The 27,105-nt window shown below is 46.9% G+C and overlaps 6 protein-coding genes across 6 annotated transcripts; 3 read left to right on the plus strand and 3 right to left on the minus strand.

Annotated features, from left to right (window-relative positions):
• Window positions 1-312: 312 nt before the first annotated feature.
• N7458_004200 (WD40 repeat domain-containing protein) lies at window positions 313-2,767 on the plus strand (the record flags this gene model as incomplete). The annotated part of the gene is made up of 3 exons (XM_056907582.1): window positions 313-373; window positions 466-1,991; window positions 2,048-2,767. The coding sequence occupies 3 exons, from the start codon at window positions 313-315 to the stop codon at window positions 2,765-2,767; spliced, it is 2,307 nt and encodes a 768-aa protein (XP_056768309.1).
• Window positions 2,768-4,776: 2,009 nt separating this feature from the next.
• On the minus strand, window positions 4,777-5,834 carry N7458_004201 (uncharacterized protein; the record flags this gene model as incomplete). Its single annotated transcript, XM_056907583.1, has 3 exons — window positions 4,777-5,127; window positions 5,183-5,763; window positions 5,819-5,834. The coding sequence occupies 3 exons, from the start codon at window positions 5,832-5,834 to the stop codon at window positions 4,777-4,779; spliced, it is 948 nt and encodes a 315-aa protein (XP_056768310.1).
• Window positions 5,835-12,613: 6,779 nt separating this feature from the next.
• On the plus strand, window positions 12,614-14,892 carry N7458_004202 (MFS transporter; the record flags this gene model as incomplete). Its single annotated transcript, XM_056907584.1, has 9 exons — window positions 12,614-13,037; window positions 13,097-13,160; window positions 13,230-13,354; window positions 13,419-13,455; window positions 13,512-13,642; window positions 13,695-13,738; window positions 13,797-13,845; window positions 13,911-14,510; window positions 14,558-14,892. 9 exons carry the CDS (start codon window positions 12,614-12,616, stop codon window positions 14,890-14,892), a joined length of 1,809 nt encoding a protein of 602 aa, XP_056768311.1.
• Window positions 14,893-15,642: 750 nt separating this feature from the next.
• On the minus strand, window positions 15,643-19,770 carry N7458_004203 (ankyrin repeat domain-containing protein; the record flags this gene model as incomplete). Its single annotated transcript, XM_056907585.1, has 5 exons — window positions 15,643-17,794; window positions 17,930-18,551; window positions 18,604-18,626; window positions 18,789-19,213; window positions 19,270-19,770. The coding sequence occupies 5 exons, from the start codon at window positions 19,768-19,770 to the stop codon at window positions 15,643-15,645; spliced, it is 3,723 nt and encodes a 1,240-aa protein (XP_056768312.1).
• Window positions 19,771-20,784: 1,014 nt separating this feature from the next.
• Window positions 20,785-23,329, plus strand: N7458_004204 (putative C6 transcription factor; the record flags this gene model as incomplete). Its single annotated transcript, XM_056907586.1, has 6 exons — window positions 20,785-21,805; window positions 21,868-22,060; window positions 22,118-22,267; window positions 22,322-22,812; window positions 22,872-23,081; window positions 23,136-23,329. The coding sequence occupies 6 exons, from the start codon at window positions 20,785-20,787 to the stop codon at window positions 23,327-23,329; spliced, it is 2,259 nt and encodes a 752-aa protein (XP_056768313.1).
• Window positions 23,330-23,482: 153 nt separating this feature from the next.
• Window positions 23,483-25,473, minus strand: N7458_004205 (sphingomyelin phosphodiesterase; the record flags this gene model as incomplete). Its single annotated transcript, XM_056907587.1, has 3 exons — window positions 23,483-25,117; window positions 25,187-25,273; window positions 25,339-25,473. The coding sequence occupies 3 exons, from the start codon at window positions 25,471-25,473 to the stop codon at window positions 23,483-23,485; spliced, it is 1,857 nt and encodes a 618-aa protein (XP_056768314.1).
• Between the last annotated feature and the right edge of the window lie 1,632 nt (window positions 25,474-27,105).

Below are 27,105 nucleotides of genomic sequence, written 5' to 3' on the forward strand. Positions count from 1 at the left end.
TACAGGCGGCTGTACCATGGATCTCGTAGGTAACAAACACTAGACGTGGTTCATGTAATAAAGCATGGTAACTTATTGTATGTGTGACAATACGGGAACATTGCTATTCCGGAGCTATTCTTGATATAGTCTAGTGGATCTTGGCATGGTGGTTCAAGAAGCAATCGAAGAGTGGAGGCGGTGACACCAGTTACGGGACGTACTGTACGAATACCCCAAAAGAATGTCTCCCCTGCGTCAGCTGATAGCGGGGTAGATTTACAACTCAATTAGATGCTGACTAGGCTCTCGAAGTACCATGCTATGGCCATCATGACACCAGAAACATCATTTGGCGACAATAACTCTGGTTTGCAAGTGGGACAAAATCACGGTCATATCACCGCACAGTTCTGTAAGTTGAGAGACATTTATTATGATGTAAATATATATGACGGGCTGGCTAATCCGTGTAACCGCCCCTAGTGTCGTCCACCGCCGAAGAAGCGGACCGACTTTGTATCCGCGCTCTACGATGCCCTGACTCACTAGTTGTCAAAAATCGGTTGAAAGAAAATAAAGACAAGTTGCTTCCCCAGTCGATCCAATGGATTCATCAAGACCCGCAATATAGGAGTTGGCAAAATGGAGACGAAGTCTGTCTACTTTGGGTGAAGGGCGGCGCTGGCAAGGGGAAGACTATGATTTCGATTGGTATTATCGAGAAGCTCTTGCGACTACAACATGAGTCCACTATGGTGACTTACTTTTTCTGTCAAAACGCCAACTATGAGCTCAACACCCTTGAAGCGATCATGAAGGGTCTCATTTTCCAATTAGTGAATCAGCAAACCGCACTAGGACAACCTCTACGACGCCGTTGGGACACAATAAACGGCCGTTTTGAGGAGGATGTTACTTCGTGGCGAACTCTATGGAACATCCTTTTAGAGATGTTGGAGCGGTGCAAGTGCCAGAGAATATATATCATTGTGGATGCTCTCGACGAATGCCGAAGTGATGACATGGCCGACTTCTTGAAACTCATTGTCCGAAATGGACTAGATCGCCCGGCCAAAATCAAGTGGATGTTGACAAGTCGACTATTAGACAGCGTAGACCGGGAATTGTTAACTGGCCATAACCAGTTGCAAGTCAGCCTAGAGCTCAACTCGAAATACGTTTCTAAAGCCGTAAAGAATTACATCGCTTCTAAAGTGGAAGAGCTTAATCGTCGTCAACAATATAGAGCGACGCTAAAGCGAGAGTTAGAAGCTGAGCTAACTGCAAAGGCTGAGGGGACATTTTTGTGGGTAAGCTTAGCTTGCAAGAGACTCGAGAGTATCTATCGAGAGGAGGCCCTGACCACAATCCAAACCTTGCCGCCGGGTCTTTATCCTTTTTATGATCGGATATTCAGTCAGCTCACCCAAGGGGAGCGAGGTGATGTACAAAGATATATACGACTGCTTAAGGTGATAATACTAGTATACCGACCTCTGAAAGTGGAGGAAGTTAATAGTGCAAGTGGTCTTACTAATAAAGGGGATAGTAATCGAGCGTTAGTCGATCGATGTGCTTCATTCATCAAGATACAAGAAAATAATATCCAATTTGTTCATCAGTCTGCTCGAGACTACTTGGCCGGGGAAAATGGACAATCTATACTCGACTCGTATGATCACTTTGGACATAGTGAAATTGTACTGAGCTGTCTGTTGCATTTATCCGAATTATTAAAACCCAACCTCCTTGAACTGCAGCGGCCTGATTCAACCAGGGAATCTTTAATAATGCCGAAAGACGACACAAGAAATCTTTTGTTAACTAGTGTGGACTATGCAGCTACTTTCTGGGTGCAACACCTCGAGAATACTGCGCGCACCATGGAGAGAGGCGCAGTTAGTACATTTCTCTGCACAAAGTTGTTGGAATGGCTAGAATGCCTAAGCCTTCTGGACAAGCTACCACGAGCTATCGAAGCATTAAAGGCACTAGCAAAATTAGAAAATGTCGGTATTAAATATTGGTTCGCTATCAAGACTTTTGGCTGAATAGCTTGTTACAGGATAATCATCTGGCACTAGCACTTGTGCAGGATGCTACACGATTTTTGTTGCGACACTACCACATTATCACGAATTGGCCATTACAGATCTATAGCTCTGCCATCATTTTCAGTCCTGATTCAAGCGTCGTGAAGAGGGAAAATTTGGACAAAATCCCCGAATGGCTAAGAAATACCCCGCCCATGGAAGACACTTGGGCATCTTTGGTGCAGACATTGGCTGGCCACTCCCACTCAGTCAACGCCGTGGCGTTCTCTCCAGACGGTAAGCAGATCGCCTCTGGCTCGAACGACCACACCATCAAGCTTTGGGACATCGCTAAATCCCTGAAAGCCTCAAAATATCTTGGGCATACTTTTGGCAGTCGCATGAAGTTCCGTTCATGGCAGGAAATCAAGACATCAGAGACGATACACACCATCAAATTCTCAGGGGACAGCCGATATCTTACAACAAACGCTGGTACAATCAAACTCGTGATCCCTGCAGATAGGCAGACGGCTACTGTTGAGTCATTACAAGATCTCTACGTCAGAGATCAGTGGATATGCTATAGGGACTTGCCTCTCGTTCGGATATCGTCAGATTTTATCCCAGTATGTGAAGATGCGTATGGTGATCAATTGGCTATTGGATTTGGAAATGGTCGAGTTTTGAGCTTTAACATTGACCAAAGTGTCTTGCAGTCAGTAATGGGAGATCGCTCTACACCCTGCTAAATCATCAAGAACGGCAAACTTTGTTTAACGTACTGCAACAGGGCTTTGATCACTGATCTTATAACTCTGTCCATCTCTAACATCTATTAAACGTCAAGGAAGAATATACTGTACTTTATCAGATGTATTGAATTTACAAGTTAATACAAGCCTGAAAGTACCATGTAACCTACGTACGAAGGAATAAATACGTAGCTCCCGGAAGGACTCCAAATACAGACTAGTGTGTCTTGGCACAAGGGGCAGAAAAGTTAATCGGAGAGTGGAGTTGTTGCACCGGTTTCGCGACGTACTGTAACGATAGTGAGCTGGTCAGTAATTACTTCGGATACTCTACGTACCATATTTCCTCTGCCGGGTGGGGCTTTCCTTTCTGAGCTGCCGCCGCTTTTATGAGGGCGTTCAGAGGCAGACTCACTGAGTAAATTTCAGTCCAGGCTCAGGCTCAGTGACCCGCTCAGAGTGATCACGTGACTGATCAGTGAGTGTGATCGCGTCACGCAGCGCTTAGTCAGAGACTCACCAGAGGTATCTTAACTATTGAACACCCAATCTGTGTCTAGCCTACCCAAAGGAGCACTTTGCCCCATAATACTGTTTATGTCGTGAATTACTTTTTGATGGCCCTTATTTATCAAGATAGCCCTTTTTTTGAGGGCCACGGATTCTATTTGCTTGCTATACAGCAGCGTAAAGAGAAAGCTTCCTTGGTTTTTGAGTAAGGGTGATCTATGCCCGAACATTAAGGTACAAATTAAAGCTATATCCCCCTCTTTCTAACCTTTCATGTATCTTCCCCTACTATTTGCTGTATAGTCTTAACTACTATTTTCTTTCTTCGCTTTTTATTAGAATAGTCTAGTTATGGGTAGAAACTCTTCTTTACTCACAAAGATGAGGTCGCTAAAGAGAAGCCGAAAGTAATTGGAAAAGAACGGGTATGTTTTCGGCGCTCATGTGGATGAAGATTCCATCCGACAGAAAGATAAAAGGATAGTCAAGACTAAGAAGATGTACTATTAAGCTGTTAATCTTTTGGATGAGGTTGGTTGCCCCGCAATTAACCGTGACCGCTAAGTATAATACTAACTTGCTCTTAGCTTCGTTGAACAATATAGAATTAAGGGCTACACAAAGGGACCTAACTACACGATTCCGGACTATAAACTTATTAAGAAATTTCTTTGCTTGTACAGCTATCCCGTCAGAGGGAAATCAAGTAAAAATAGACGACCAGTGATGACAATAGTTATTAATTGTGCGGAAAGGTTGTTTAATGGGTTTAAAGAAATCATGTAAGTCAAAAGCGTGGAGGCAGACTGTGAAGGGAAAAGATAGGCAACTTCCCGGCAAGATTACTTTCTCTCTGAAAGGATCTTTTACTAGAGCCCTGTGGGGACCCCGTCAAAACCCCCACCATTCGAATAAATTTTGACACTGCCCTGCCTGCCATAACTAGAAGATAGGGGTTTCCAAGAGCCACGCGCCTGTTCCCTCATGACGGAGCGTCCTCGCATGGTTGGCGTTGATAGACGGATCCGGGGGGACAAAGCTAGCTCCTGATATTATCGGTACAAAGGTCAGACCTGATAGAATCAGTTATAGCTTTCATTGCAACTGTTGTCTGTTGCATGCCATCAATCTAGTATTAAACTACTCGCAGTCAGAACGTATATACATACAACTTCTAAGAACCCAGTCTAATTTCAGGGAACAGCAAATCTGTTTCCAGGATCCCGGTTGCGGATTCCTGCTGCGAAAGATGCGCGGCTGCGAAGTTTCGATGATATGCTCCTCGGGCCTAGGCTACACTTATTTATAGATCTTATCAGTTACGTTACTTAAGTATTTGAAAAATTAGTTATGTTACGCGTTCAAATTGCATACGGGCGGGTCGCCTGTTCACTGTGATTCGTATTTTGCTAATAGCCATGTCGCTGAACGTGGGTCATAAGGTTCCACCGAGGGTGAGTGCTAGCTCTCACCTGCGGTAGCTTCATATCTACTAGTTAAATTCCCACCAGGTCCTTAGTGTCGAGAATGTTTGATGCCGAGAAAAGGTCATCAGCCTGGTCATCGATCGTCTTAGGCTTTCGGCCTAGCAGCTGCTCGAAGGTAGGGTCGAGGAAGGCCTTTTCGCCAAGCGAGATAGCAGTGTGCCAGCTCGCCCAGTTCTCAAGGAAGCTGACTTGCTCAGGTGGCACACTGCCATTCTTGACGTGCCATGCGATGGCTTCTTCAACAGGCAAGACGCGAATGCTGACCTTCCTGCCAGTATGCTTCATATATTTCTTGACTATATCGACGCCAGTCAAGAGCTCGGGTCCAGTAAAATTGAGGGTCTTGTTGATGTAGTTTTGCTAAAATAGTGTCAGTCCACTGCCGGTTCTTCCGTGTCTGCAAACCCGCACATACCCAGTTCGCGATGACCCTTGCGGTGGCCTCGCCCAGTTCCTCCCTATCTGCCCAGTGCTCGGGGCCGTCGTTGGGGAGTACAGCCTCCTGGAAGTCGTTGGGTGCGGCATCCAGCTTCAGAAAACCGGCATAGTTATTCCATAGGTGTGAGTATGATGCCATACGGAGGATCGTGTAGGTAAGCCCGCTGTCCTTCAGATAACGTTCGGTCAGGAGGTGAGCCTGCGCGACCTGCGCGACGCTGGTGTTGCCTTCCGCTCCACCACAGAATGAAAGCGAGGTGTAGATGATGTGGCGAATGCCTGTAGCCTTTGCGGCATCGATTGCGTTGCGGTGCAACTCATAGCGTTCCTCACCCATAGAAGGGAACGACACCAAGAACAATACCTCGGCACCGGAGTATGACTCTACCAGTGTCGCAGGCTCATACAGGTTGCCCTTGCGGATCTCAATCCCGGTTTCACGGACGGCGGCCGGGATGGCGGCCGTATTGTAGGACGAAATTCGCAGCTCTGAGGTCTGGACCAGCTTCTCTGAGAGGAGGGTCTGGAGCGCGGCGCGGCCTAAACCGCCAGTAGAACCTGGAGACCCTGGTCACTCAACGTTCGAAAGGAAGCATTCCATACATTGTCATACCTGTAAGAACAATCATGATCAAACGAGACGTAATGGCTTGCTAGGAGGCAGACGTTCGCGTGAAAGTGGCTTGTAGCATGGTACGGGGCAGATCGAACGCGAGGATTGTCCACCGTCTTAAATGTTTCCCGCAACCGCATCTTGAAATGTCGAACACACAAAGCATGGATTATCGAAACCCGAATCCGCTAGTTACTCGTCTTACTGATGAATAATCCCACCTTAGCCAATGACGTCAATATAAGGATTAGTGTAGGAGTTGGTAATTGAATTAATGTAGTTAACTAACGTATATTTGTGGCGATAGAACACCAAGACTAGAAAGTGGGGCAGATCATTGTCCTATTTGGGTAATTTTCACTTTACTGATCGGATTTCAGTTTGGCTTTTTGGTCATGACCTTAGAACCCGCGTACTGACTTTGGTGCAGCGTACCTCCAAACCAGTGCAATATCTAATACACACATGTTCTACTGGCCTATCCCTGACGTAAGTGTTCACAGAGGCACCTTGGACCCTGGCGCTTTCATAGATCTTGCTGATAAATCATACCTCGGTAGTCAGCCTATTGTTTTTAGATGAAATAAACACTTACTTCGGGTCCGGTCTGATTCGGAGACAATTTTAATATTGATTTAGGTAATAGATTTTCAAGACGACCTTGTCAGCTGCTTATGAATCCCTTCTATCGTGCCCTAACGTCGCGCAAAAAGCGCTCCGGATATCCCGCACTTACAAATGAAATTTGATTACTGCATGTCGAAGCGAACAGCTATTGAAAGCATTTCGAAGCGAATAGATTTCAATAGAAACGTTCACAAGATTAAGGAATATTCTCTATGCAGTTTAGGTCTTAAAAATTAGACCAAGAACGGGCGGATAAGCAGAATCAGCGAGCGTTCAAAGACCGCCGACGGCATATAGTAATTTTTGTGAAGACAAAGCTCGAGAAGTAACTAAGAACGGGAACAATGAACAGCAATACGACATAAGGAAAAAGCAAAACAAGTGTTGAAATCAAAAGATGCAAATAAGAAAAATGACTAAAAAAGTACCGCGAGTGGCTAGGCGCTAGGGGATCGGGGAAACTATATAAAAAATAGATATAAAAGGACATAATAAGGGGACAAAAAAAAGACCGTCAGAAATATTTTCTAAGCCAGCCACAATAATAACCTCCTAATACGCAGGATCTAAACATAATAGATAACTATAACTTGTTCTTGGAAACTTAAGAAGAGCGCTCAAAATTAGGATTTACTGCAACTTAGATTATGTTGTGGTGGTGCAATTGACCTAACATGGGAACAGCTAATGAATAACAAAACATGAGTTTTTGATCTAGCAGAGCTTTGGACATCAGTCTATAAACCCCATCAGTGGATCCCAACTATTTCCTAGAGACAATACGCAAATTCCTTGCTGCTCGCCTATTGTTCAAGATAGTTTCACTTGTATATCTTTTAAGTTTATGCAGACTGGGAAGAAATTTTTGATATGACGTTGAAGGCCCGCTTGGTAGGCCCTCAAATGAACGTTCCAAGTCTTTTAGTAGTTCCACTAACCTTAGGGTACTGAAAATCTAGTATTGAAGGGATTTACGCAAATACAGGCTATCGGAGTTTAATATTCTAAAAGTGAGTTTGTACCACTTGCCAATATTCAATTGGAAGCTTATTAACCATTGATCAGATGTGACTTGTGTTTTATTTATGTATCAGAGACGGTGCCTGATAACTATATCACAAAAGTCCACCAACATAAGCCTTGGTCCAAAAACACGACTAGGGGAATTGGGAACCACTCGGCGAAGAGTGAGAAATACCAAACCACAAATATCTTGGTGGTCAAACATATATTGTGACGCACCTAGGCGGCCCAGGACCTCTAGCGCATAGTCCAGTCTCCTCAGCATGAATTTATTATCATAATAAAATCGCTGGATTTTAGTATAGGTTAGAATATCGTCGGGAAAAGCCACTTCCAACATACCACGTCTCACCATCCTCGACGTGGGTTTCTAGTTCTCGAGTCTTAAATCCGGGCTATTTGAAGAGGAAGTGAGCTGTGAGATAATTCCACAGAGCATAACCAACAAAGTAGAGGAGATGCATGTCATCCCACACAGACTCCGAATCCAAGTGAACAAAAGCTGCGCGTGGACTGTGTCGACTTTGAATAACTGAGCCATCAGCATTCTTGATTCAGGCCCTCCCTGGGATAAACGCCCAGAGCTCGTTAACATTGTTTCCCAGTCCTTTGAAAAGGGCCTGAGGGGCCATTTTGAAAGAGATCAGAGGAATTAGTAGCCTGCCCATCAAGTTAATCGGAGAATAGGATTCTCGAGTAGAGTATGTTTCGCATCTATACTTCCAATTATTTCAGAGTTATACACTAATCTCTCTCTTTGCTTTTGATTGCACAGGGTAGTGGAGAACTAGCTTCCTTGTCCTTAACATCGTTACCGCCCCTCTTTTCTCACTCTTAGAAGAGCGGTGAAGCTAGTAGTCAGTTCAAATACACACGGGGTAATTGAGGGGATCATCAGGAAACCCACATCCGAGTTTCTCTTTTTATTTTGGGACGAGAGTTGCTGTCACATGGCTACTTGGGAATTTCCATCAAGAATAAGCCTGCTGGACCCTGTGACCATGCTCTGTCCTCCATCCTTACCCTATTTCCTACTAAACTCAGGCTTCAGGTAAATGGCTTTATATTCCTTGCTTTGCATCCTGGGTGGGTGAATACTGTCCTTGCTGGTGAAGGTACTGTATGTGTGCGTTTATCACTGAATGAGCATGATTCATTCGGTTCAGATACACACTTACTGTGCTTAGATTTATTATCGCAGTTACGACTTTAACTATTTAAGTCAATTAGCCATTTTCTAGATTTTGTTGAAGTGAACTTATGCAGAATTGGAAGTTGTGGTCTTCAGTCTTCGGGCGGGGGCGGTGACGTAAACACAAATTGAAGTAATAAAGGCCAGACACTGAGGTAATATTATAGATCATAAAAGCATGATGCTGCTGTGGAGGTAAATCCGGCATTTTCTTTGCTGTGTCATTAAAGATGAGAGTTTCAACCGGGATTGAGATTAATAGAGCTATGTATTACAAGGAGTGCCAGATTTTATCTCTTCCCACAAAAGAATGCAGTTGGGGAGGCAGAACCCATCCATCCACAGGACCCTCTTCAGATATGATACAAACGCTTCATAATTCGTAACCCCCATCGCGTTATTGATTTTGGAAATACCTTGCAGAGCGTATGATCGAGTTGAGGATTTCGTTGATACGACAGCTCCAACAACCAACACCCAAAGACGGATACATTCGTTGAACGTGGAATCTGACGATAGGGATAACTCTTGGTAGTGATAAAGGCATCCAGATAACCGGCTGATCAGCTCGCGGTGTCTCGGCGCTTGTAGAGGTACTCCGCGTATGGCGAGAAGGGAATACAGGAGAGCAGCGACATAATATAATGTTTCGCTGTCACCTTCCTTTTCCGATTCCCCATTTGAAAACAGTAGAGTCAAAAGATGATGCTCAGCCACATATATGGTGTTGCCAATAGCTGTTGCATTGCCACCAATTACCGGAAAATTAGAGATTTGATGAGAGATGTGTTGGAGCATGCAGAGTATATCAAAGGGGGACAATTTTGGCTCTGGATTATTTAATAGACCGAAAGCCACACGTTGCTGAAGGCTCTCTTGTATCGGGAGCGGAGAAAGAAGTAGAGGGTGCGAAAGTGACTGGAGACGTGGAAAGGATAGAGGAGCGCCGCGTGTTGCAGAAAAGGAAAAGTCGGCCCTAGGAAGAGTTTAATGAGGGTAACTACAAACCCTCCCAAAAGCAATAATTACGTACCACGTTATTACTCGTTGGATAGTTGGAGAATGATCAAAGCTTTCCAGACCACCACGCATACGTACCATGTTAACTAAACCGCGCATATGAACTGATGCGCCATCGGCCCTGTCCTCTAAAGCCTGTAAAAAGTCGTCAGTATGTATTAAGCGCAAACTAGGGTATGGCGGTTTTAACTCTCGCATCCTGACCAGCATGGTTGAATGGCTGACTTTTTATTGGTGAGAACGGGCTTACCTCAGCGGATACGAGAACGGCCACAGCAGTGACTAATTCCTCGCAGAGGCTCCCCGGTTTGTTAGTTAATTGCTGATTAACCAATCGTATAGCCTCATAGCGATGATGAACTACCGTCTCCAAGTCCCCGAGTCCAAAATGGAGATTGCGAAACACAGCCGCAGTCGATAGAAATGCGTTCAAGAGTCCAGCATCAGCTCTAGCAATAGAATACCAATCCCCTTCAGGATTTAGCGAGAATTTGTTGGTTTTGAAGTCAACATAGCCTAGAGTCGTGATTAGATGTGAAGCATATCGCGCGTGTGGTTCCATTCGACGTACAGAAGTGCAATATGCGTTGCGCTGTCTGGGAAAAGGGAACTGGTAGAACATTGATTGGTCCGAGCCCAGCCGGCACAAATTGACGAACTTCGTTTCGTCCTTGTACATCAGAATACACGACAGGGGATGAAATGCTGGTATAATCTGAATGTGGGGCCCGGTTTTTTTTTCTGGACTTCCTCGGCTGCCATGAGAGGAGTTTAAACTTCGACTTGAGAGATTGCTGGCTGACAACGCTACCCGTATTTGCGCTTTGCCATCCCCTTATAGGAGGGCCAGAGGAAGAGGGAAGAATGTTTAACTGTCCAGATCGATGAGCTGATTTTCTGGCCTGTGCGCGAACAAGACGCCGTGACCTCGCATCGAAACTGTCTGCCCCTTGAAGACCAGTCTGGACAATGAATGGGAGGGAAGTTCTTTCATCCATAAACTCTTGTTCCCGTAGGTCCTCAATCGGAGAATCGCTCTCCTTCGCAGCCTCCATTTGGGAACTTCGCATGAAGCAAACCCCGGGACTGACCGTGACTGGATGCCCCGCAAAATTGATAAACTGTGCACGGTTTATCAATGCGAAGTCGCTAGCCGAGGGGCCGTTCGAGAGATATTAGACGCCACGTTGGATTCTTCTGATTGGTCGGATTGAAAAGAACTGCATCCCGATCTGAGTTGAAGCTTCTTGCTTCCTGCGTTGGTTCGAAGGAGGTGGTCAGGATTCTCCCGTCGCCTTCCGGGTTAGTAACTAACGTAATCTACGGGCGCGTGAACCACACTAAAACACCATATTAAAGGCGATATTTTTTGTACTTTTATATCTCAACCACGACGACTTTATTCTATTTGATATTCAGACGGACGATTATTAACTATACCAATAGTTATATACTAGAATTTAGAATAGCCCCGGTGACTGTTATACTATTATAGTAAATTACATTATTTTTGACTGAATCGATTAAAATATACATACTCGAATTACTACTCATGGAGAGCACTCAAAAATTTATACACGCCCTCTTAATTATCGTATAATCATTTACTTACTACAGGATTATATTATAAATTCTGATTGTTGAGGTATGATGTTGTAATTTATCGCTTTTAATATAGTGTTTTGGGGTGGTTCACTCGCCCGTGTGGTTCCGTCGCCTGTGCATTACGTTAGTTAACTAACGTACTTAATGCACAAGCGGGCTGCCCACCCAACCAAAAAAGAAACGCATCTACGCACACCTACATTGTTCAACCACCTACTATGCCACCAAACAGCTCGCGACCCTCATAAGATTCGATACAGATACAGCACGAGGGAAAGATCCTGCTAGCCCTCCAGTATATTAAAAATGGCCGATTTAAATCGCTTCGCGCTGCTGCGACTACTATATACGGCATCTATCCTTCAACGCTTAGGGATCGCTCCAACGGAGTAACATCACGCGTTGGTATACGCGGAAACAACCATAAATTAACCCATTATATGAGAATTCGCTGGTTGAATCTGTTTGTCTGGTTTGTTTCGGGGGATTTCTGCGGAAATCGTATGTTTTAGAGCGAAGGAAGTAGAGATAAATATACAACACACGACAGGAGTGAAGTGGTTTTGGACGCCTTCTGAATGGAGCTTTCCTTCTCGTTTTTCTAGCTTTTCTAACAATGCATGGGGTTCCTTCAATTCTCTCCCTACGGCAGTCGGATCTATTGTTGGTAGGGCGTTTACAGACAGTCAAATCCTTTTCTCTTGTGGCGTCTCTTACGGGAGATTCGCTGTTGGGGGTTTGTTCTGCCTCTGCCCTACGACTCTATCTTTCTCTCTCGTGCCTCGACCTGCCTGTGCCGGCCAGGCTACCTTGATCTTCTCCACTTCATTGTGTATATTTGTGGAGATGGAACATCAAGACTAGAAAGTGGGGCAGATCATTGTCCTATTTGGGTAATTTTCACTTTACTGGTCGGATTTCAGTTTAGCTTTTCGGCCGCATGACATTATTGGAACCCACGCGTCGATGATCCCAAGACGTTGCTGGGAAGAAACGCCCTCAAACACCGACCAATGCCGATCTCTGATTATTAGCCGGGTTCGTTTCGGAATCGTGGCTTTAACTTGGATTTCATCTTCATCTTAGGACACTCGTCATCATTCTTGCAGATTAATTTCCCAATGACCCAATAGATATTCCTACTTACCTAGTAAATGAGTTTATTGGAGTTGCTGCTAAACAAATTACTGGCTTACAATTTTATCTCGACATAAAGACGTCACCAGCATACTACTACTCTTCGGTGGCAAAGATATGAAACTATAAAGCCCTCAAGTCTAGCTAGCTCAGGAAACTGGAATGGGAGCATCAGCTACCTGAAAATCGCAATGTACGACCTCATACGAGATTCCAGCTTCGGGCAGATTGTCCGATATATGACAAAAAATAAATACCTACAGTATAGTGAAGAGAAGGAAGGGTTTCAACATCCTCATTATTTCCAGGAGACGGAGAAACCAGAAACAAGATGTCTACCAACCTCTCCACCAGAGGTGGATGGCCATTGCGGCACACCTCAACATCTTTCGACCATCGCCACCACAAATAACGAAGCCGATCGGGGTTGCAACCATCTGCGCCCAACTGAGATAGATACTGAAAGTGAGGATTTGGAGGATGCATTGGAGACGAACCCAATCAAGCGACTTGTTACTCAGCAAAGTCTGCACACTCTGGAAAAGGAGCGTACTCTAGTCATCGAGCCTATTAAAACTGCACAAGGTGTAATACTAGTAGACTGGTACACAACAGGTGAGAATTTCTGAAGAGTTTGATATCCCATAGCCTGATCTAAATACTGTCTGTTGCAGACGATCCAGACAACCCTCAGAACTGGGGCAGGGGAAAGAAAGCATTTGTGGCATTTTTAATTTGGTATGTTTGTCTCTTCCATTGCGAGAATGTTCATCAGTCATGCGTGATACTTACACTATACGACTAAAGCATTTATTCATTTGCCGTCTACCTTGGCTCTTCCATTTATATCGGTGGAGTCCCTCAGATCATTGAGAAATTTGGCGTCAGCATTGAGGCAGCCTCTCTAGGTCTCGCACTATATGTTCTTGCATGTGAGTATGGATAGATCATTCTGTAATCCGTCCATCGCGCCGAGTACGTCTAATTGAATGGCAGATGGAGCCGGTGCGATGGTCTTCTCCCCCATCAGCGAGTACGTCTGCGGGTCCTTCTGAACCCCCAGTATGATTTGGCTGATATCATTACTAGGATTCCAGCCGTGGGTCGAAACCCGCCCTATGTGATCACGGTCATCATATTTGCGGTACTATGGATACCGACCGCCCTAGTAGATAACTTCGGCGGCCTTCTAGTCCTCCGATTCCTGACTGGCTTCTTCGGTTTGTATATGTCCTGAAGAGAAAATATCAGATGCTAATCCCCGTTGTACAGGATCTCCATGTCTTGCTACTGGAGGAGCAACATTTGGAGATATTGTAGGTTTTACTACACAAATTCTTTCCCTGAAACCGAGACTAACGCGTATTCATACAGTTCCCACTCATTCAAGTCCCATATTTACTTGTCATCTGGGGAGGCGCTAGTAAGCCTTATTCTCAGTATACTTTTGTACCCTACGTTTTATTGATTAATCGATGCAAATAACAGCTGTCCTCGCGCCTGCGTTAGGCCCCATCATTGGGAACTTCAGCGCTACTGCTGAGAATTGGCGTTGGGTTTCATGGATTATGCTGTGGCTCAGCGGGCCAATCTCTGGCCTTCTACTTTTTTCCTTGCCAGAGACATCATCCTCGACGATCCTCTATTATCGTGCAAGACGGCTGCGAAAGCTGACTGGAAATGCTGCATTCAAATCCCAAGCTGAAATCGACCAAGCCGAACTCACTACTCGCCAGATCGTCTATAATGCTTTAATTAAGCCGACCGAGATCAACATTCTAGATCCAGCTGTGCTCTACTCAACAATCTATACGAGTCTCGTCTATGGTATCTTTTACTCATTCTTCGAATCATTCCCACTTGTATATCAAGGCATTTATGGATTCAGTTTCAGGGTTTCTAGCTTGCCATTTATTGGCGTGCTTGCCGGCTTGGCCGCCGCAGGAGGTCTTGTGATCTTTCACTGGCATTTTTTTGTGGTGAAGCCCGTCATGCGCCTTGGGGTTTCCGCGCTAGGGGAACCTGAAAAGCGATTAGTACCTGCTTTATTCGCTTGTTTTTGGTTACCAATCGGGCTATTCATCTTCGGTATTGCATGCCTGCCCCAACTGAAGACAGTGCTAACTGTTGCATAGGATGGACAGCTCGTCCCAGCATCCATTGGATTGCAACTATCGTAGGGCTATCTCTCAGTATTGTTGGGACATTTACAATCATAGTCTGCATGCTCCTATACTTGGCATTCACCTATCCAAAGTATGCAGCGTCTTTGTTTGCTGCAAACGATTTTGCGCGGTCGAGTCTCGCAGCCGGAGCTATCATGTTCTCTAGACCCATGTTCATCAATCTTGGTATCCACTGGGGGGTAAGTCTACTGGGATTCCTTGTCCTTATCTGCTGCGTCCTTCTCTTCTGTCTTTGGAATTGGGGTTCGATGCTTCGCGCCCGAAGTCGTTTTGCAGTGAGCTGAAGTGTTCCGATAGTGTTGATGGTACCACGGAAAATTTGCGATAATTTCCTCTGCCTTTGTTGAGGAATCAGTCTTTTCCTACTGCCGTGATAGTGCAGAGTTACAGGCTCCACTTATTTACTCCTAGTATTACAGCACTTCCCTCTCTCTTCTCTGCCAGAATCGGAGATACAAATGATTAACGTACCCGCGGTTTTATACACTCTTTTGGTCATTTCTAATCAATCAATATTTATTCTATTGAATTATTTCCCTTGGTCAAATAGCATCGTAAATGCAGACAAGATAATATTGTTTCAGCTCACTAATAGTTTGTTTAATCCTGTAGTTAGTAAATCAGAGCGCTCAGCTCAGTGCTTATCTAAGCATCGGTGAGAGGATCAGACTTCCAGCTGAGTGAGCAGATCAGAGGGCTTACGTAATGGTCACTTGATCAGGGCGCTCAGAGGCGTGCCCAGGTCTACTCAGTGAGCAAAAGCGGCGAGGGTCTGAGCACTAAAACGGAAAGGGAAAGCCAAGACCTGGCATAAGAAATCCGGTTCGTAGGTTAAGTATCGTGTTTATCTTTGAGCGTCAAGGGATTAGGGGAGTGCCTCCCTAGAAAAATATATGAGGATATGCGGTAATTATAATAAAGTGCCATACTATATAGTAGCGTAGCGGTGGGAAATTCCCTGGATCGACAGAGGAAGAAGCCAGTCTAAATAGGCAAAAGGGCGCTGCCTGGAAATCTCCATCATTATTCATCCATCAACTCGTGACTGCCCCCCGGCTAACCAGATATTCAGCCATGTCCTGATTATCGAAAGACAACGCGACCTCGAGTGCTGTGCTATACTGCCAAATTCTACATTGTAGGTTGACATCTGCTTTCCCCTCTTCCACGAGGTACTGAACTATGTCCATGTGTCCCGCATCGACAGCGTGGACGAGAGGAGTACCATACTCTCCTTCGGTGATTGGAAAGATATTCACGTTTGCCCCAGCTTCTTCCACGAGATATCTCACTGTTTTCAACCTTTCTCCGTTGGAGCTAGCGGCAGCGGCCGCAAGAGCACTGCTAAAATCTCCTCCATCAAGTGGGATGTTCACATCCACATGAGCTTCCTCTACGAAGTATCTCACTGTATCTAGGTATCCCATGTAGGCGGCAGCAGCAAGCGCACTACCACAATGCCCTTCTTTGGGTAGAACCTGGTTCACGTCGGCATTGGCTTCTTCCACGAGGTATTGCACGGTATCCAGGTGTCCGGAACCGGCGGCAGCAGCAAGCGCACTGCCATGAATCCCTGCCTCAAGTAGAAGATTAACTTCCGCACAGGCTTCTTCCACGAGGTATTGCACGGTATCCAGGTCTCCGGAACGGGCGGCAGCAGCAAGCGCACTGCCATGAATCCCTGTCTCAAGTAGAAGATTAACTTCCCCACAGGCTTCTTCCACGAGGTATCGCACGACCTCTATGTTTCCCATGGAGGTAGCAACAGCAAGTGCACTGCCATAAAAGCCTGCCTTGAGTTGTAGATCAACGTCTGCATGGGCCTCCTCTATGAGGTATCGCGTAATTTCTAATCCGTAGCTACTACCGACAGCGGAAGCGAGCGCGCTGCCGTAATTTCCGCTCTCGAGTAGAAGATTCACGTCTGCTTGAGCTTCTTCGACTAGATATTTCACGGTTTCTAGTCCAGTCAAAGATGCCGTGGCAGCAGCAAGTGGACTTCCGAAAGCCCCAGCTTGGAGTTGGACGTTCACTTCTGCTTGGGCATTCTCAACGAGGTATCGCACGACTTTGAGCCCGTTATAAGACGGATCGGCAGCGGCAGCGGCAGCGGCAAGCGGACTGCCAAAATAACCTGTCTCCATTCGGGCATTCACCTCAGCTTTAGCATCCTCCACGAGGTATCTCACTATAGCAAGATCACCGCGAGACGCAGCAGCAGTAAGCGCATTACCATACATCCCACATGAAAGGGGAAGATCCACATCAGCCTTGCCTTCCTCTATGAGGAATTTGGTCGTTTCAAATTCCCTACACCAGGCAGCGGCGGCAAGACAACTGCCATAAATGTCACTGACACAGTCCTGGTTGACAGAAACTCCTCGTGAGATAAGGTCTGCGCATAAAGGCACGCAGCCAGCCTGGGCGGCTATGGTAAGCAGGCTGTCTCCTTTCTCATTTTTCTGAAAGGGGTCGAATTTCGTGTTATCAAACCACCCTTGCAAAACCTTGTATAGTGAGAACCAAGCGATAGCAAATATCGGCGTCTTGAATGGGCCCAAATTGCGTCTTTGCCCTTGAAATAGGTCAGAGAAATCAAACTCCCCATCGGAGACTTGGGCACCCCATTGAATAAAGAAAGGGCTGCTTCTCTCAAGCGATCCCAGGAAACGCTTGAGCCAGATGATTGACTTGTCATTCTCGGTCAGTTGAGCAGCGTAGAATGGCCAGAAGGACCGAACGTGTTGAGAGAAAGGATGGGCTGGATGGGATGGAGTCGAAGCGATATCTGGATCCGTCGAGGCAGATATAGATATGGTCGGGGTGAACATTGTGATAAGAGATTGAAAGCACACTTGTGCACAGAAGGAAAACTTATTTTGACTAGGGTCCTGAGTAGCCTCGAAATACTCTCGGGCGGAGAGATGGAAGAACCTCCAATAACCCGCTGAATCAATCATCAGCAGATTTTCGCAAATTGATAGCAGCGATTCTTGCTGGACACGGTTCACAATTTTGATTTGATCTTTTTCAAGGCTGACCCTGGCGGCCCCGAGAAGCACCTCGCTAGAGAGTGGCAATGGGGCACACATCACCCATTTGATGGTTCTTTCGGCCAGCTCTTTCTCGGGGCGTAGACGATCTTGGATTTTGAAGTAAATTTGATCGTATGTCGCATTCAATCCTCTTGGGAGGGTTTTCAGTGCAAACTCAATCGAGTCAATCGAATTGCACTGCATTACTTGTTTTATTTGGAGGGCCGCCCACAGAAATTTATGTCATCGTCAGTATAAAACCCTCCAACCCGGGATAAAGACTTACATGTTGTCGCATTTGTCAAGAATGGTAGTTATACTCTCATCTTTCTTGGGGGTGACATCCGATTTAGGATATCTCTTCTCAAAAGTGTCCATTTCAAGCTTTACAAATCTCTCAATATCGGGCTTGTTGTCACCAGCTTGGATGATCACTGTTGGTCTCGAGCCGTACATTCGAGTAATCTCTTTTTCCGGCTGGCTGGCAACGAAAAGCTTCACTCTATTTCCAGCTTCAGTCTTGCGAAAAAGCTCATCAAGCCTCCCTATCAAAATCTCAAGCTCTTCATCCAGGACTTCATCCATCGCGTCCAGAACGATGAATGTTGTTGAAAACAGCATGAAGGACTCGAGAAGCTGATCGTGGCACTCTGACAGTCCGAGCTGCGAAGCCCTATCCGTGGCCTTTTCTCGTGCTTCTTGAAGGCTTTTTCTAACGGAGCGTGTGTTGAGTTTTGGTGCGGCAAGCTGGCGAACTAAGCATCGAAGCACTGGCAGCGCCTCGCGTCGATCCTTCTCGTCCCGATTGCAGAAGAAAAAGGCAAACCCTTCCATTTGAGAGCCCGTCATGGTCCCAATATGCGTGACTACCGCTGAAGTCAAAAAGGTCTTCCCAGTGCCAGCTGCAGCTGCATTCTCTCAGTTGAGCCAGGCGTTAAATGTGCGGGTAGTAAAACTCACGGGATCCTTGAAGCCACAAGACACTAGATGAAGGCGAATCTATCCATTCGCGAAATTTTTCATGTTTAATAACCCAGTCTCCGGTGTCTGGACGTCTTCTCTCCTCGATCTCATCGTGGTGACGGCCGTATTGAATAGTGGAGATCCACTGGAGGAGATCTCTTCGTTATTGCTCGCTGACCCACTGGAGCACCTGTTCCAGATTACGACTGATTATGTGGAGACAGTCTTCGGCTTCTTGTAGATACTCCTTAAATTCGGCTTCCTGACGAGCATGAGCTGTGATCTCACACTTTTGGGCAGCTGTCGCAAGGTCCTGTTCCAGGCTTTGCAATTCAGATAGCATCTCGGATGGCTTCTTGGGGTCGAAAACAGCACAGTAAAATTGCACCGCAGTGTTGGAAGATAGATTGGTCGATTTGGCTAGAAGCTCTAGTACGCATGCATACAGTTTCACCATTTTATCGTGAAGCTTCTCCACTACATCAGTTCTTCCGGTGCGGTCGAGAGTATATATTTCGTAGTAGACTTGGCCGCAAAAGAGGGCACCGGCCGCTTTATCGACAACAGAAATGAGTGCGATTTTTTCTTTGTCAAATGTGTCAACTTCCTAGATTTATTACCATGTCAGCAGTTGTACAAGCTGAAGAGCTCGCGACAACCAACCTGCAAGATTGATCTCGCAACTGCCCATACTCCAGCCCCAGTGGACGGCGAAAATTGAATAGCCAGATCTCCAATCTTCGTTGCCCAGTGAACAACCTGAATAGTTGTTTGCCGGATTGACACCTCATGATCTCCGATTTGAATCTTCCAGTCTCTGGCAAGGCTTTGATCCCGAACTCTTTCAGCCTCCTTTTGAAATGCTTCAATCTGATCTATTAGCGGCTCTGAGCTTTTCATTCCTCGCCTCTCGAGCTCTAGTTGTGATTTTCGTGACAGCTTGCCAAAGGCCTCGAGCCATAGATTGCGCTCATCGGCTGCGGAAGCTTGGAGCGGTCCAGGATCATTGTCTATGTCGGAGGGTACAGCTGCACTAGAGACCGCCGTGCCATTGTCAGTGGCAGGTCCTGAAGACGGAGCCGGGCTCGAACTGTTGCTGCTGGTGGGGTCTTTTAGTGCTTGTTTCGGTCGATTCAACTTTGCCACGAGGCGTTTGAGACCCATTATTATTCTCAGAATCTGTTCAAAACAATTGATCGGTCGAAGTCTTTCGATAGATATAGAGAATCAGTGCGACGCTGAAACGAGAGTGAAAATATGTTGAAGATGAAGACTACTTGGCCCCCAAGCCCCTCATTTTCAGCTAGGCGGCGCTTAGCCCCATACAGGGTACGGTACTTATGCGCAGAAGCGCCAGCTGGCAATACAGCCATTTAATAGTTACTCTTGACAATCTGCAAGCCTATATTAATTATGGGGATTCAAAATGGTCTCAAGGATGTCCTTTCACTTCGTGTATTCAAGGTGATATCGAGCTTACCCCCACTTCATCCTAGTAGTAATTGTCGATCAGTTGAGAGCCACTATTTCAAATTTGCCTACCGTACTTTCAAGTCCACTGCGGTAGTCAGGTAATCGATGTCCTCGGGTAAGTTTAGCAGTTAGATTCTTGAGGGGGTGCGACTTCGTCACCCGGCTAGTCTCTGCCGTTAGAACTATGCAGAATTTGGGGCGTCATTCTTTAGATCATGTCTAACTTACATGCACGTTCATTATTGCCTGTGACAAATGTTGCCGAGACAAAGATTGAAATCCTTCAGCAGTTATTGAGTTTATTGGCACTTTATGGGACCAAATAATATGTTGCTATACAGCAAGCACAATGATGCACTTTGTATTGGCTGACTCCAATTGTCGTTGTCTGGATCAATCTGTGTACAGACAGCCAGTTCAACAAGAAGCAGGGGGGGTGATATACACGCCAGAGCTTCTTGAAATACACTTCTATCTACTGTTCCGAACCTTTCAATAATTGTTAAGATGCCCAGTCCATATAATCCTCCATTCTTACCTGTGTAGACACCATAATCATGTGATTATCCCCCAGTTCCCCCCACAAACTGACTTCCGACCGTTCCCCGGCCAAAGATGCACACCCCGACCGTTCCCCGCACATCATCAACGCACCCCATTCTCCGTGCCAACCCCGGATTTTCAATTACATTACCCGCATTCCAAATGGCCCCATCTGACGAAGCAGATAACGACGTAACCCAAGCACCCGCATCGAAACGGCGCCGTGTCGCGGTTGCCTGCGATGCATGTCGAACGCGCAAGTCTCGTTGCGATGGCGTGAGACCGCGATGCTCGCTTTGTCGCGATCTGGGGTTTGAATGTGTCTATACGCCGCCACCGACGGCGACGAATGTTATTGTGCAGAAGGATTATCTGCATGGGCTTGAGGAGAGGGTTAAGAGGTTGGAGGAGGGGATGCTAGGGGTTAGAGGGGAGATTGATGGATTGGCTGGACGGGTTGATGGTGTGCAGATGCAGAGTATTGCCGGTAGAGATGGTGGCTCGAGTAGCAATTTGCAAACTGTGAGGAGAGTCGAGGATGATGGGCAGAGAGTGGTTTCTGTGTCTGGATCGGATCTTACTGGGACGGAGGATTCGGTTGATGCGATGGGTGCGGTGACCTTTGCTGATGAGGAAGACTCGGGATTCTTCGGTTTGATTGACCTCAAGTCGTATCTTTACGGACCTATGGCTAATTATTCTTACCCAGGACCCTCGTCTAATATTGCATTCTTGAGGCATCTCTCTAGAGCGGTTGTCCAACAAGGGTATCTTCTATCACCTGGAGCCGCAGAGGGAGGATTCGTCAATGCATCTCGACCACCCTCGCCACCGCGCCAAACACCTCAGGATCAACGATCAAAAGTCAACATGTTCGCTCTACCCCCTCAGGCAGAGACATTGGCGCTTATCCAGAGGTACTTTTCCGAAACTGGATTGCTCTTCCCGTACATTTACCCGCCTGCCTTTTTGGAGACATATCATCAAATGGCCAGAGAGAATTTTACGAAAGTGCGAAGGACGTGGCTTGGCTTGTTGAATATGGTTTTGGCAATGGCGACCATTACTGCGACTCCTGGTGGTGCGAAAGCCGATGCCCGGATCTCCGAGTCGGATGTGTTCTATCAACGTGGTTTGGGGTTGTGTGGAAGCGAGATCTTACGAGGGACTACTCTGGAAGTTGGTAGGAGACCCCGAAAAAGGAGCTTAATAGCTGATATGATTACATTGCTAATTGAATACTAGTTCAATACCTTCTGCTTATTGGCCAATATTTACAAGGCACTCAAAAGTCTGTCCAAGCTTGGACTGTGCATGGACTCGCAGTCAAAGCCGCTCTCCAACTCGGATTACACTCGAGGAATGCCTCCAGGTCCTTCTCACCACTCGATCAGGAGACACGTAAGCGAACTTGGTACGGTTGCGTGGTGCTTGATAGGTAAGGACTAATAGCTCGATTATCTTATCCCATTGATGCTGATTGGTAGTACTCTAGAACACTGAGTATGACGTTTGGAAGGCCCAGCTCCATTCCAGATTACTATGTGAAACTCGAACTTCCCTCAAAACGAGATTTTGAAAAGTCATCTGCATTTGTGGATGATGAAACCTCTTATCTCAGTGTTTCCTTTTTCAACTCTACCATGTAAGACCCAATACCCATCCCAACCACGATATGTCTTTTGACATGCATCTCCAGCACCCTATACAAACAGCTCTGGAACATTCTCGATCTCCTCTATGGCCAAAACATAGGCTGTGATACCCCGCTCTCCGTCAGCGAAACAGTCGCCCACATCTTCAGCATGGAACAACACCTCTTCTCCTGGGAACGATCCCTCCCCGCATCCCTCCAACTCGTATCAACAAGTATCCTCACCGAAATGCCACCCGACCAATCCTCCTCCAACTTCAACTACTTCTCTTGGAAATTCCGCGTCATTCTCACACTCCGATATCTCAATCTTAGGGTCCTCCTGCATAGACCTGTGTTGGTGAAGTTTATCGCTGCAAGTCGAAGTCCCGATCGTGATCCGCAGGATTTGAAACTCCTGCAGCAGATTGGTATGAATAGTATGCAGATTATTACTGAGTCGGCGATGGAGATCATTGATATTGTTTTGAGGGTTGTTTCCGAGCCTGGGTGGAAGCAGAGTTTGCTTGGAGCTTGGTGGTTTTCGTTATATTACAGTAAGATTGTCCTGCTTACACTTGACACACTGGTAATGTCACCACTAACACGATTCCAGCATTTAATGCGGCGGTTGTTCTTATCGGTGCTGTTTGGGTGTATCGGGATACGAGCCTTTGCAGCGCTTCGATGACTGCCCAAGCTAAGAAAGTACAGCAGTACCCTGCTCGCGCGGTGATGGCTTTATCGAAGTTGGACGATGGAAATCGATTGATTGATCGGTGCCGGTATTCTCTTGAGCAGTTCAATAAAATCTTGGTTGATCCTGGTAGGTTCTGCTGTACTATACGTTTCTTCACCTGATTATTGACTTGATCTCTAGAAACAGACCTCGATGGTTTGATGCCTACACTACCGGCGCTGACGAGTACGCGTGGCTCCAACCCGACTGCTGATTTTAGTCTCTCGCCATTTGGAATGGAACTTGGGGAATTTATGATGGATGATGATCTCGTTGCGATGATTGATAAACAGGGCTTGTTACCGCAAGATTCGGGATCAGGATACCATGTGTGAGATACAAATTAATGCGATCTTCGCTGCTCAGATCTAGCAAACGACACGCAATCCATGAACTTCACAATTAACTACGTGTATTATTATGAATTATTTAAAACTTCCACTACCCAATGCGGTATGCCACTCAAAGCGCTGGCCCATTCAACCCCCTCACTCTCCACGCTGCTTCGCCAGCCTAGCCTCATGCGCAATCTTCGCCAACAACGGCGCCATCCCAGCATGATTACACTCCGGCTGGAACCTCTTACTCAACAACGGACCCACTTCTTCCACCATATTCTCTTCGTCTCTCTTAGAGAAACTAATTCCCGGCGTCGGCTGCACACAGCTATACTGTGCGTCCGCACCGCGCAGCGCGCAAATCTCATTCTTGACACAGTCACCCGTGCAAGCGGGCACATTGAATCCGCGCGTGCGTCGAGCCCAAAATTCGTTGAATACTGAGGTGTCGTTTTCCATGGCGACGGTGACGTTGTGCCAGAAGGCCGGGGTGAGTTCGGCGGTGTCAGCGGGGACAGAAGAGAGTTTTGCACCGTAGTCTTTCTTTGCGGTGTAGTACGGGGTCCAGTTTGGTTTTTGTTGGAAGGTTGGATCGCTGATGTTGGCGATGTATTGGGTGAAATCTATCACGCCGAATGTCTCGGGATCGATGTCGTAGACGCGGAAGGAGGGCGGGCCGGATGTTGGTGTCATTGATGGTGCGACGTAGCCCATTGCCGTGGCCGTATCCCAGGATCGATTGTTATAGTCTGAGTATGAGATTTGGAACTGATCTGTGTGCGTGTGTCCGAAGAAGAGACCTGCGATTGTGGCTTCGTATCGCTGGATGATTTGGTCGAAGTAGTGCGAGTGGTCGCGGAAATGGTCTCCGTCTCCGGATGGGATGTGTGAGATTAGCCAGACGCGTTGGCCGGCGGTTTCGGCGGCTTGGAGTTCTTCGATTAGCCAGGTGAGTTGGCCGTTGGGATCGTATTCCATTGGTTCGGTGTAGGAGAAGAAGTTGTATTTGTAGTAGAAGATGCTGTTGTAGGAGATTATGCGGAGTTTGCTGTTTGGGTGGATGGCTGAGTAGGAGCCGTATTCGTTTGCGTTTTGGACGCTATCAATTCCAGTGAGGGCCATCCAGTCTGCTGTGAGAGCTTCGTAGGCCCATTGAGGGTTGTATTCGCTTGGGACGTTGTTGGATGGGAAGAGGTTTAGTGGGGCGGCGTCGTGGTTGCCCAGTGCGGCGTATACGAGGCCAAGATGGTTCTCTATCGCGCTATAGGTGGCATTGAAATCTTGGAGGACTTCGTCTTTGGTCACGAGCCAGACGTCGTGGGCGGCGACGTCGCCAGTGTAGATCGAAAATGCTGGGCTGAGCGCTGCGATGGCGGTCATCATGCTTTCTTGCAATTGATGGGGAGGATCACATTTGGTATTGCCGAATGGGCCGCATGGCTTGTCTGTGGTTCCTGGGGCATCTTTGTCGCTGTATACGCGGCAGCAGATGGGCTTGGAGCAGTCATAGTTGGAGCCGGTTTCGTAGGATAGATCAACGTGGGTATCGGTAAAGTGAACCACCTTGATGGGAGATTTGCCGCTAGGCGGCGGCCGGCTTTTCGCTGGCTTGGGCGAAGGGAATGTCAAGTCGAATGGACGGACGTCTGGGAAATCGCAGAGACCGACCAGAGCCGAGCAGAGGGTTTTGGCTGTGTGGGAACCGACGTGCATGTTCTTGAGGGCGTAGTGCAACGCTGGAACCTCGCTGGCGACGACACCGGCGCAGACATCGCGATCCTCTGCCTTTATATGAGATCAGAGTACATTCACGACATAAAACTACTGTCAGGGATAAACAATGTGGTGACTTACGCGGCTAATATCACAGACGCCGGTCAATACATCCCCCAGGAAGCCTTCACCAAAGTCGGCCACGAGCTTGAGACCACCCAAGAGAACCTAATCACCAACCAATTGGTTATTGAAATGATTGGAAGAGATAATTGGAGTAGAGATGGACTTACCTGGCAACTTCCACAGTCCACCGCTTCTTTAAAGTCGTTCCAGATAGTGCTAATCCAACTTTCTGTAGCCCCAGCCTGAACCCCCGGCAGCGATGCCAGAGGCGCAAGCACTGCAAATAGAACTGCCTGCTTCATCTGGACGGACTGAAAAATCTCGCTTGAAATCACTGACCAAAGCAGATCAAACGGGTTATCCAGCTGGCTTTATATTCCCCTGCTGAAGATACCAAGACCATGAACGTGGAGACAAGCATGGCTCGTACTAATATACCTCTCTCCAGCCGAGAACCTCTGCACGTACTTCCGCCATCTAGACGATCCTACCATTCGCTTAGCACCGTATCCCCTTCCTGTAGGACCAGAATTAAGCGAAGCGATCATCAGGAAATCCTTCCGATCAGATATCCCCACAAGCGGAGCATTGACTGCAGCCATGCCACGATGATAGGCTGACGGGTGTTGATCGCAACTGACAGGATTGCAAGCACGCATGTTCCTGGGAAAGCTCCAGAAGCGCTAGTTCGTACTACTCTGGGGTTTGCGCTCCGCACGTGGCCAGTCGGAATGGTTATCGACCGGTATGCCCCGTCGGAGTTTAATCGAGGCCGATCGGGGCACCGAGAGGAAGGCGCGTGTAGGTGTGGAATTGCTACATTGTTGACCAAGTGATGCAGCCAAGCAGCTAATGGGTAGGCGTTGTAACATTGCACGGTGCGGTCGGATAGAACTATTGAATTTGTCTCGTTTCGGGTATTGATTATCAGCCGTGAGGAAATTGGAGAGGTATCTTGGCTGGGAATCATAATGGCCTCGGTCGTGGAGATCTGGTCTTCACATGAAGATTAGGATGGACTTGCCCCTGACGAGTAAACACCCGGCGCCACGATCAGCTGTCAGCGTCGTGGAGCTACCTCCAGTAGTCAGCGCTAGCAGTGAGATCCTGTGGGGTCATCTTTCGTGCGTAAGGTGTGCATTTTGACGGACGCATGCACTAGCCGTTTCAATTGGAGCTGCAAGATAACCTTGATTAATTTAGGATAGCTTCGGAGTGGGATATATATTCACACAACGAAGCCGACCCTAGACCTCGCGTCTGTGGTAGTTGCTCTAATTACTATCCTTGGAAAAAAATACACATTCAAAAATATATCGCCTCAATCGGTTTTCATATTTTTTTGGAAAAAGGCCCCCAGCTACATTTAGCTCGCAATATATATGTTCAGAATGCACAACCCCAAGAAATTTCCAGACCAACGTGCAGTATTCACCATCTTGCTCGCCAAGAATTGGGCCGCGACCTTAAGTAAAAGACAGAGTTGGTCACGCCCAGGATCAGGCACACGAGCACTGGACAAGCACTAGACAAGAAACAGTCAAGCGTGGTGCCATGGATGTCAGCCACTGATGCGGGCTTTGGCCCAGACGAACAACGACCAACTGGGCAGTCGAGAACTTGTCCATGTTCCTTTTACGAATAGATTATTCCGTCCTCCTCATTGAATGGCATTTCGTCAGTAATAGCAGATCTTGGACTCTCTAAGATCCTGGACTCAAAGGTTTGCACATATTCGTGAGACTGGGTGGTGTTGCCCTCGAGTATCTTGAGATGGCGATTGAGTGGCGCTGGGTCTCCGTTCCGAGAACGAGCGTAGGAGCGAATGGATGGTCATTGGCGAGTCGGGAGTGGATGTACCGTACCGTAGTTAACAAGTTAGGAGCATCGTCTCGCTGGGAATTATTCAACTGTTAGTATTGCCTATGACGTAG

Source organism: Penicillium daleae, assembly GCF_028827525.1.
Source record: "Penicillium daleae strain IBT 16125 chromosome Unknown utg000004l_segment0_segment0, whole genome shotgun sequence".
NCBI lineage: Eukaryota > Fungi > Ascomycota > Eurotiomycetes > Eurotiales > Aspergillaceae > Penicillium > Penicillium daleae.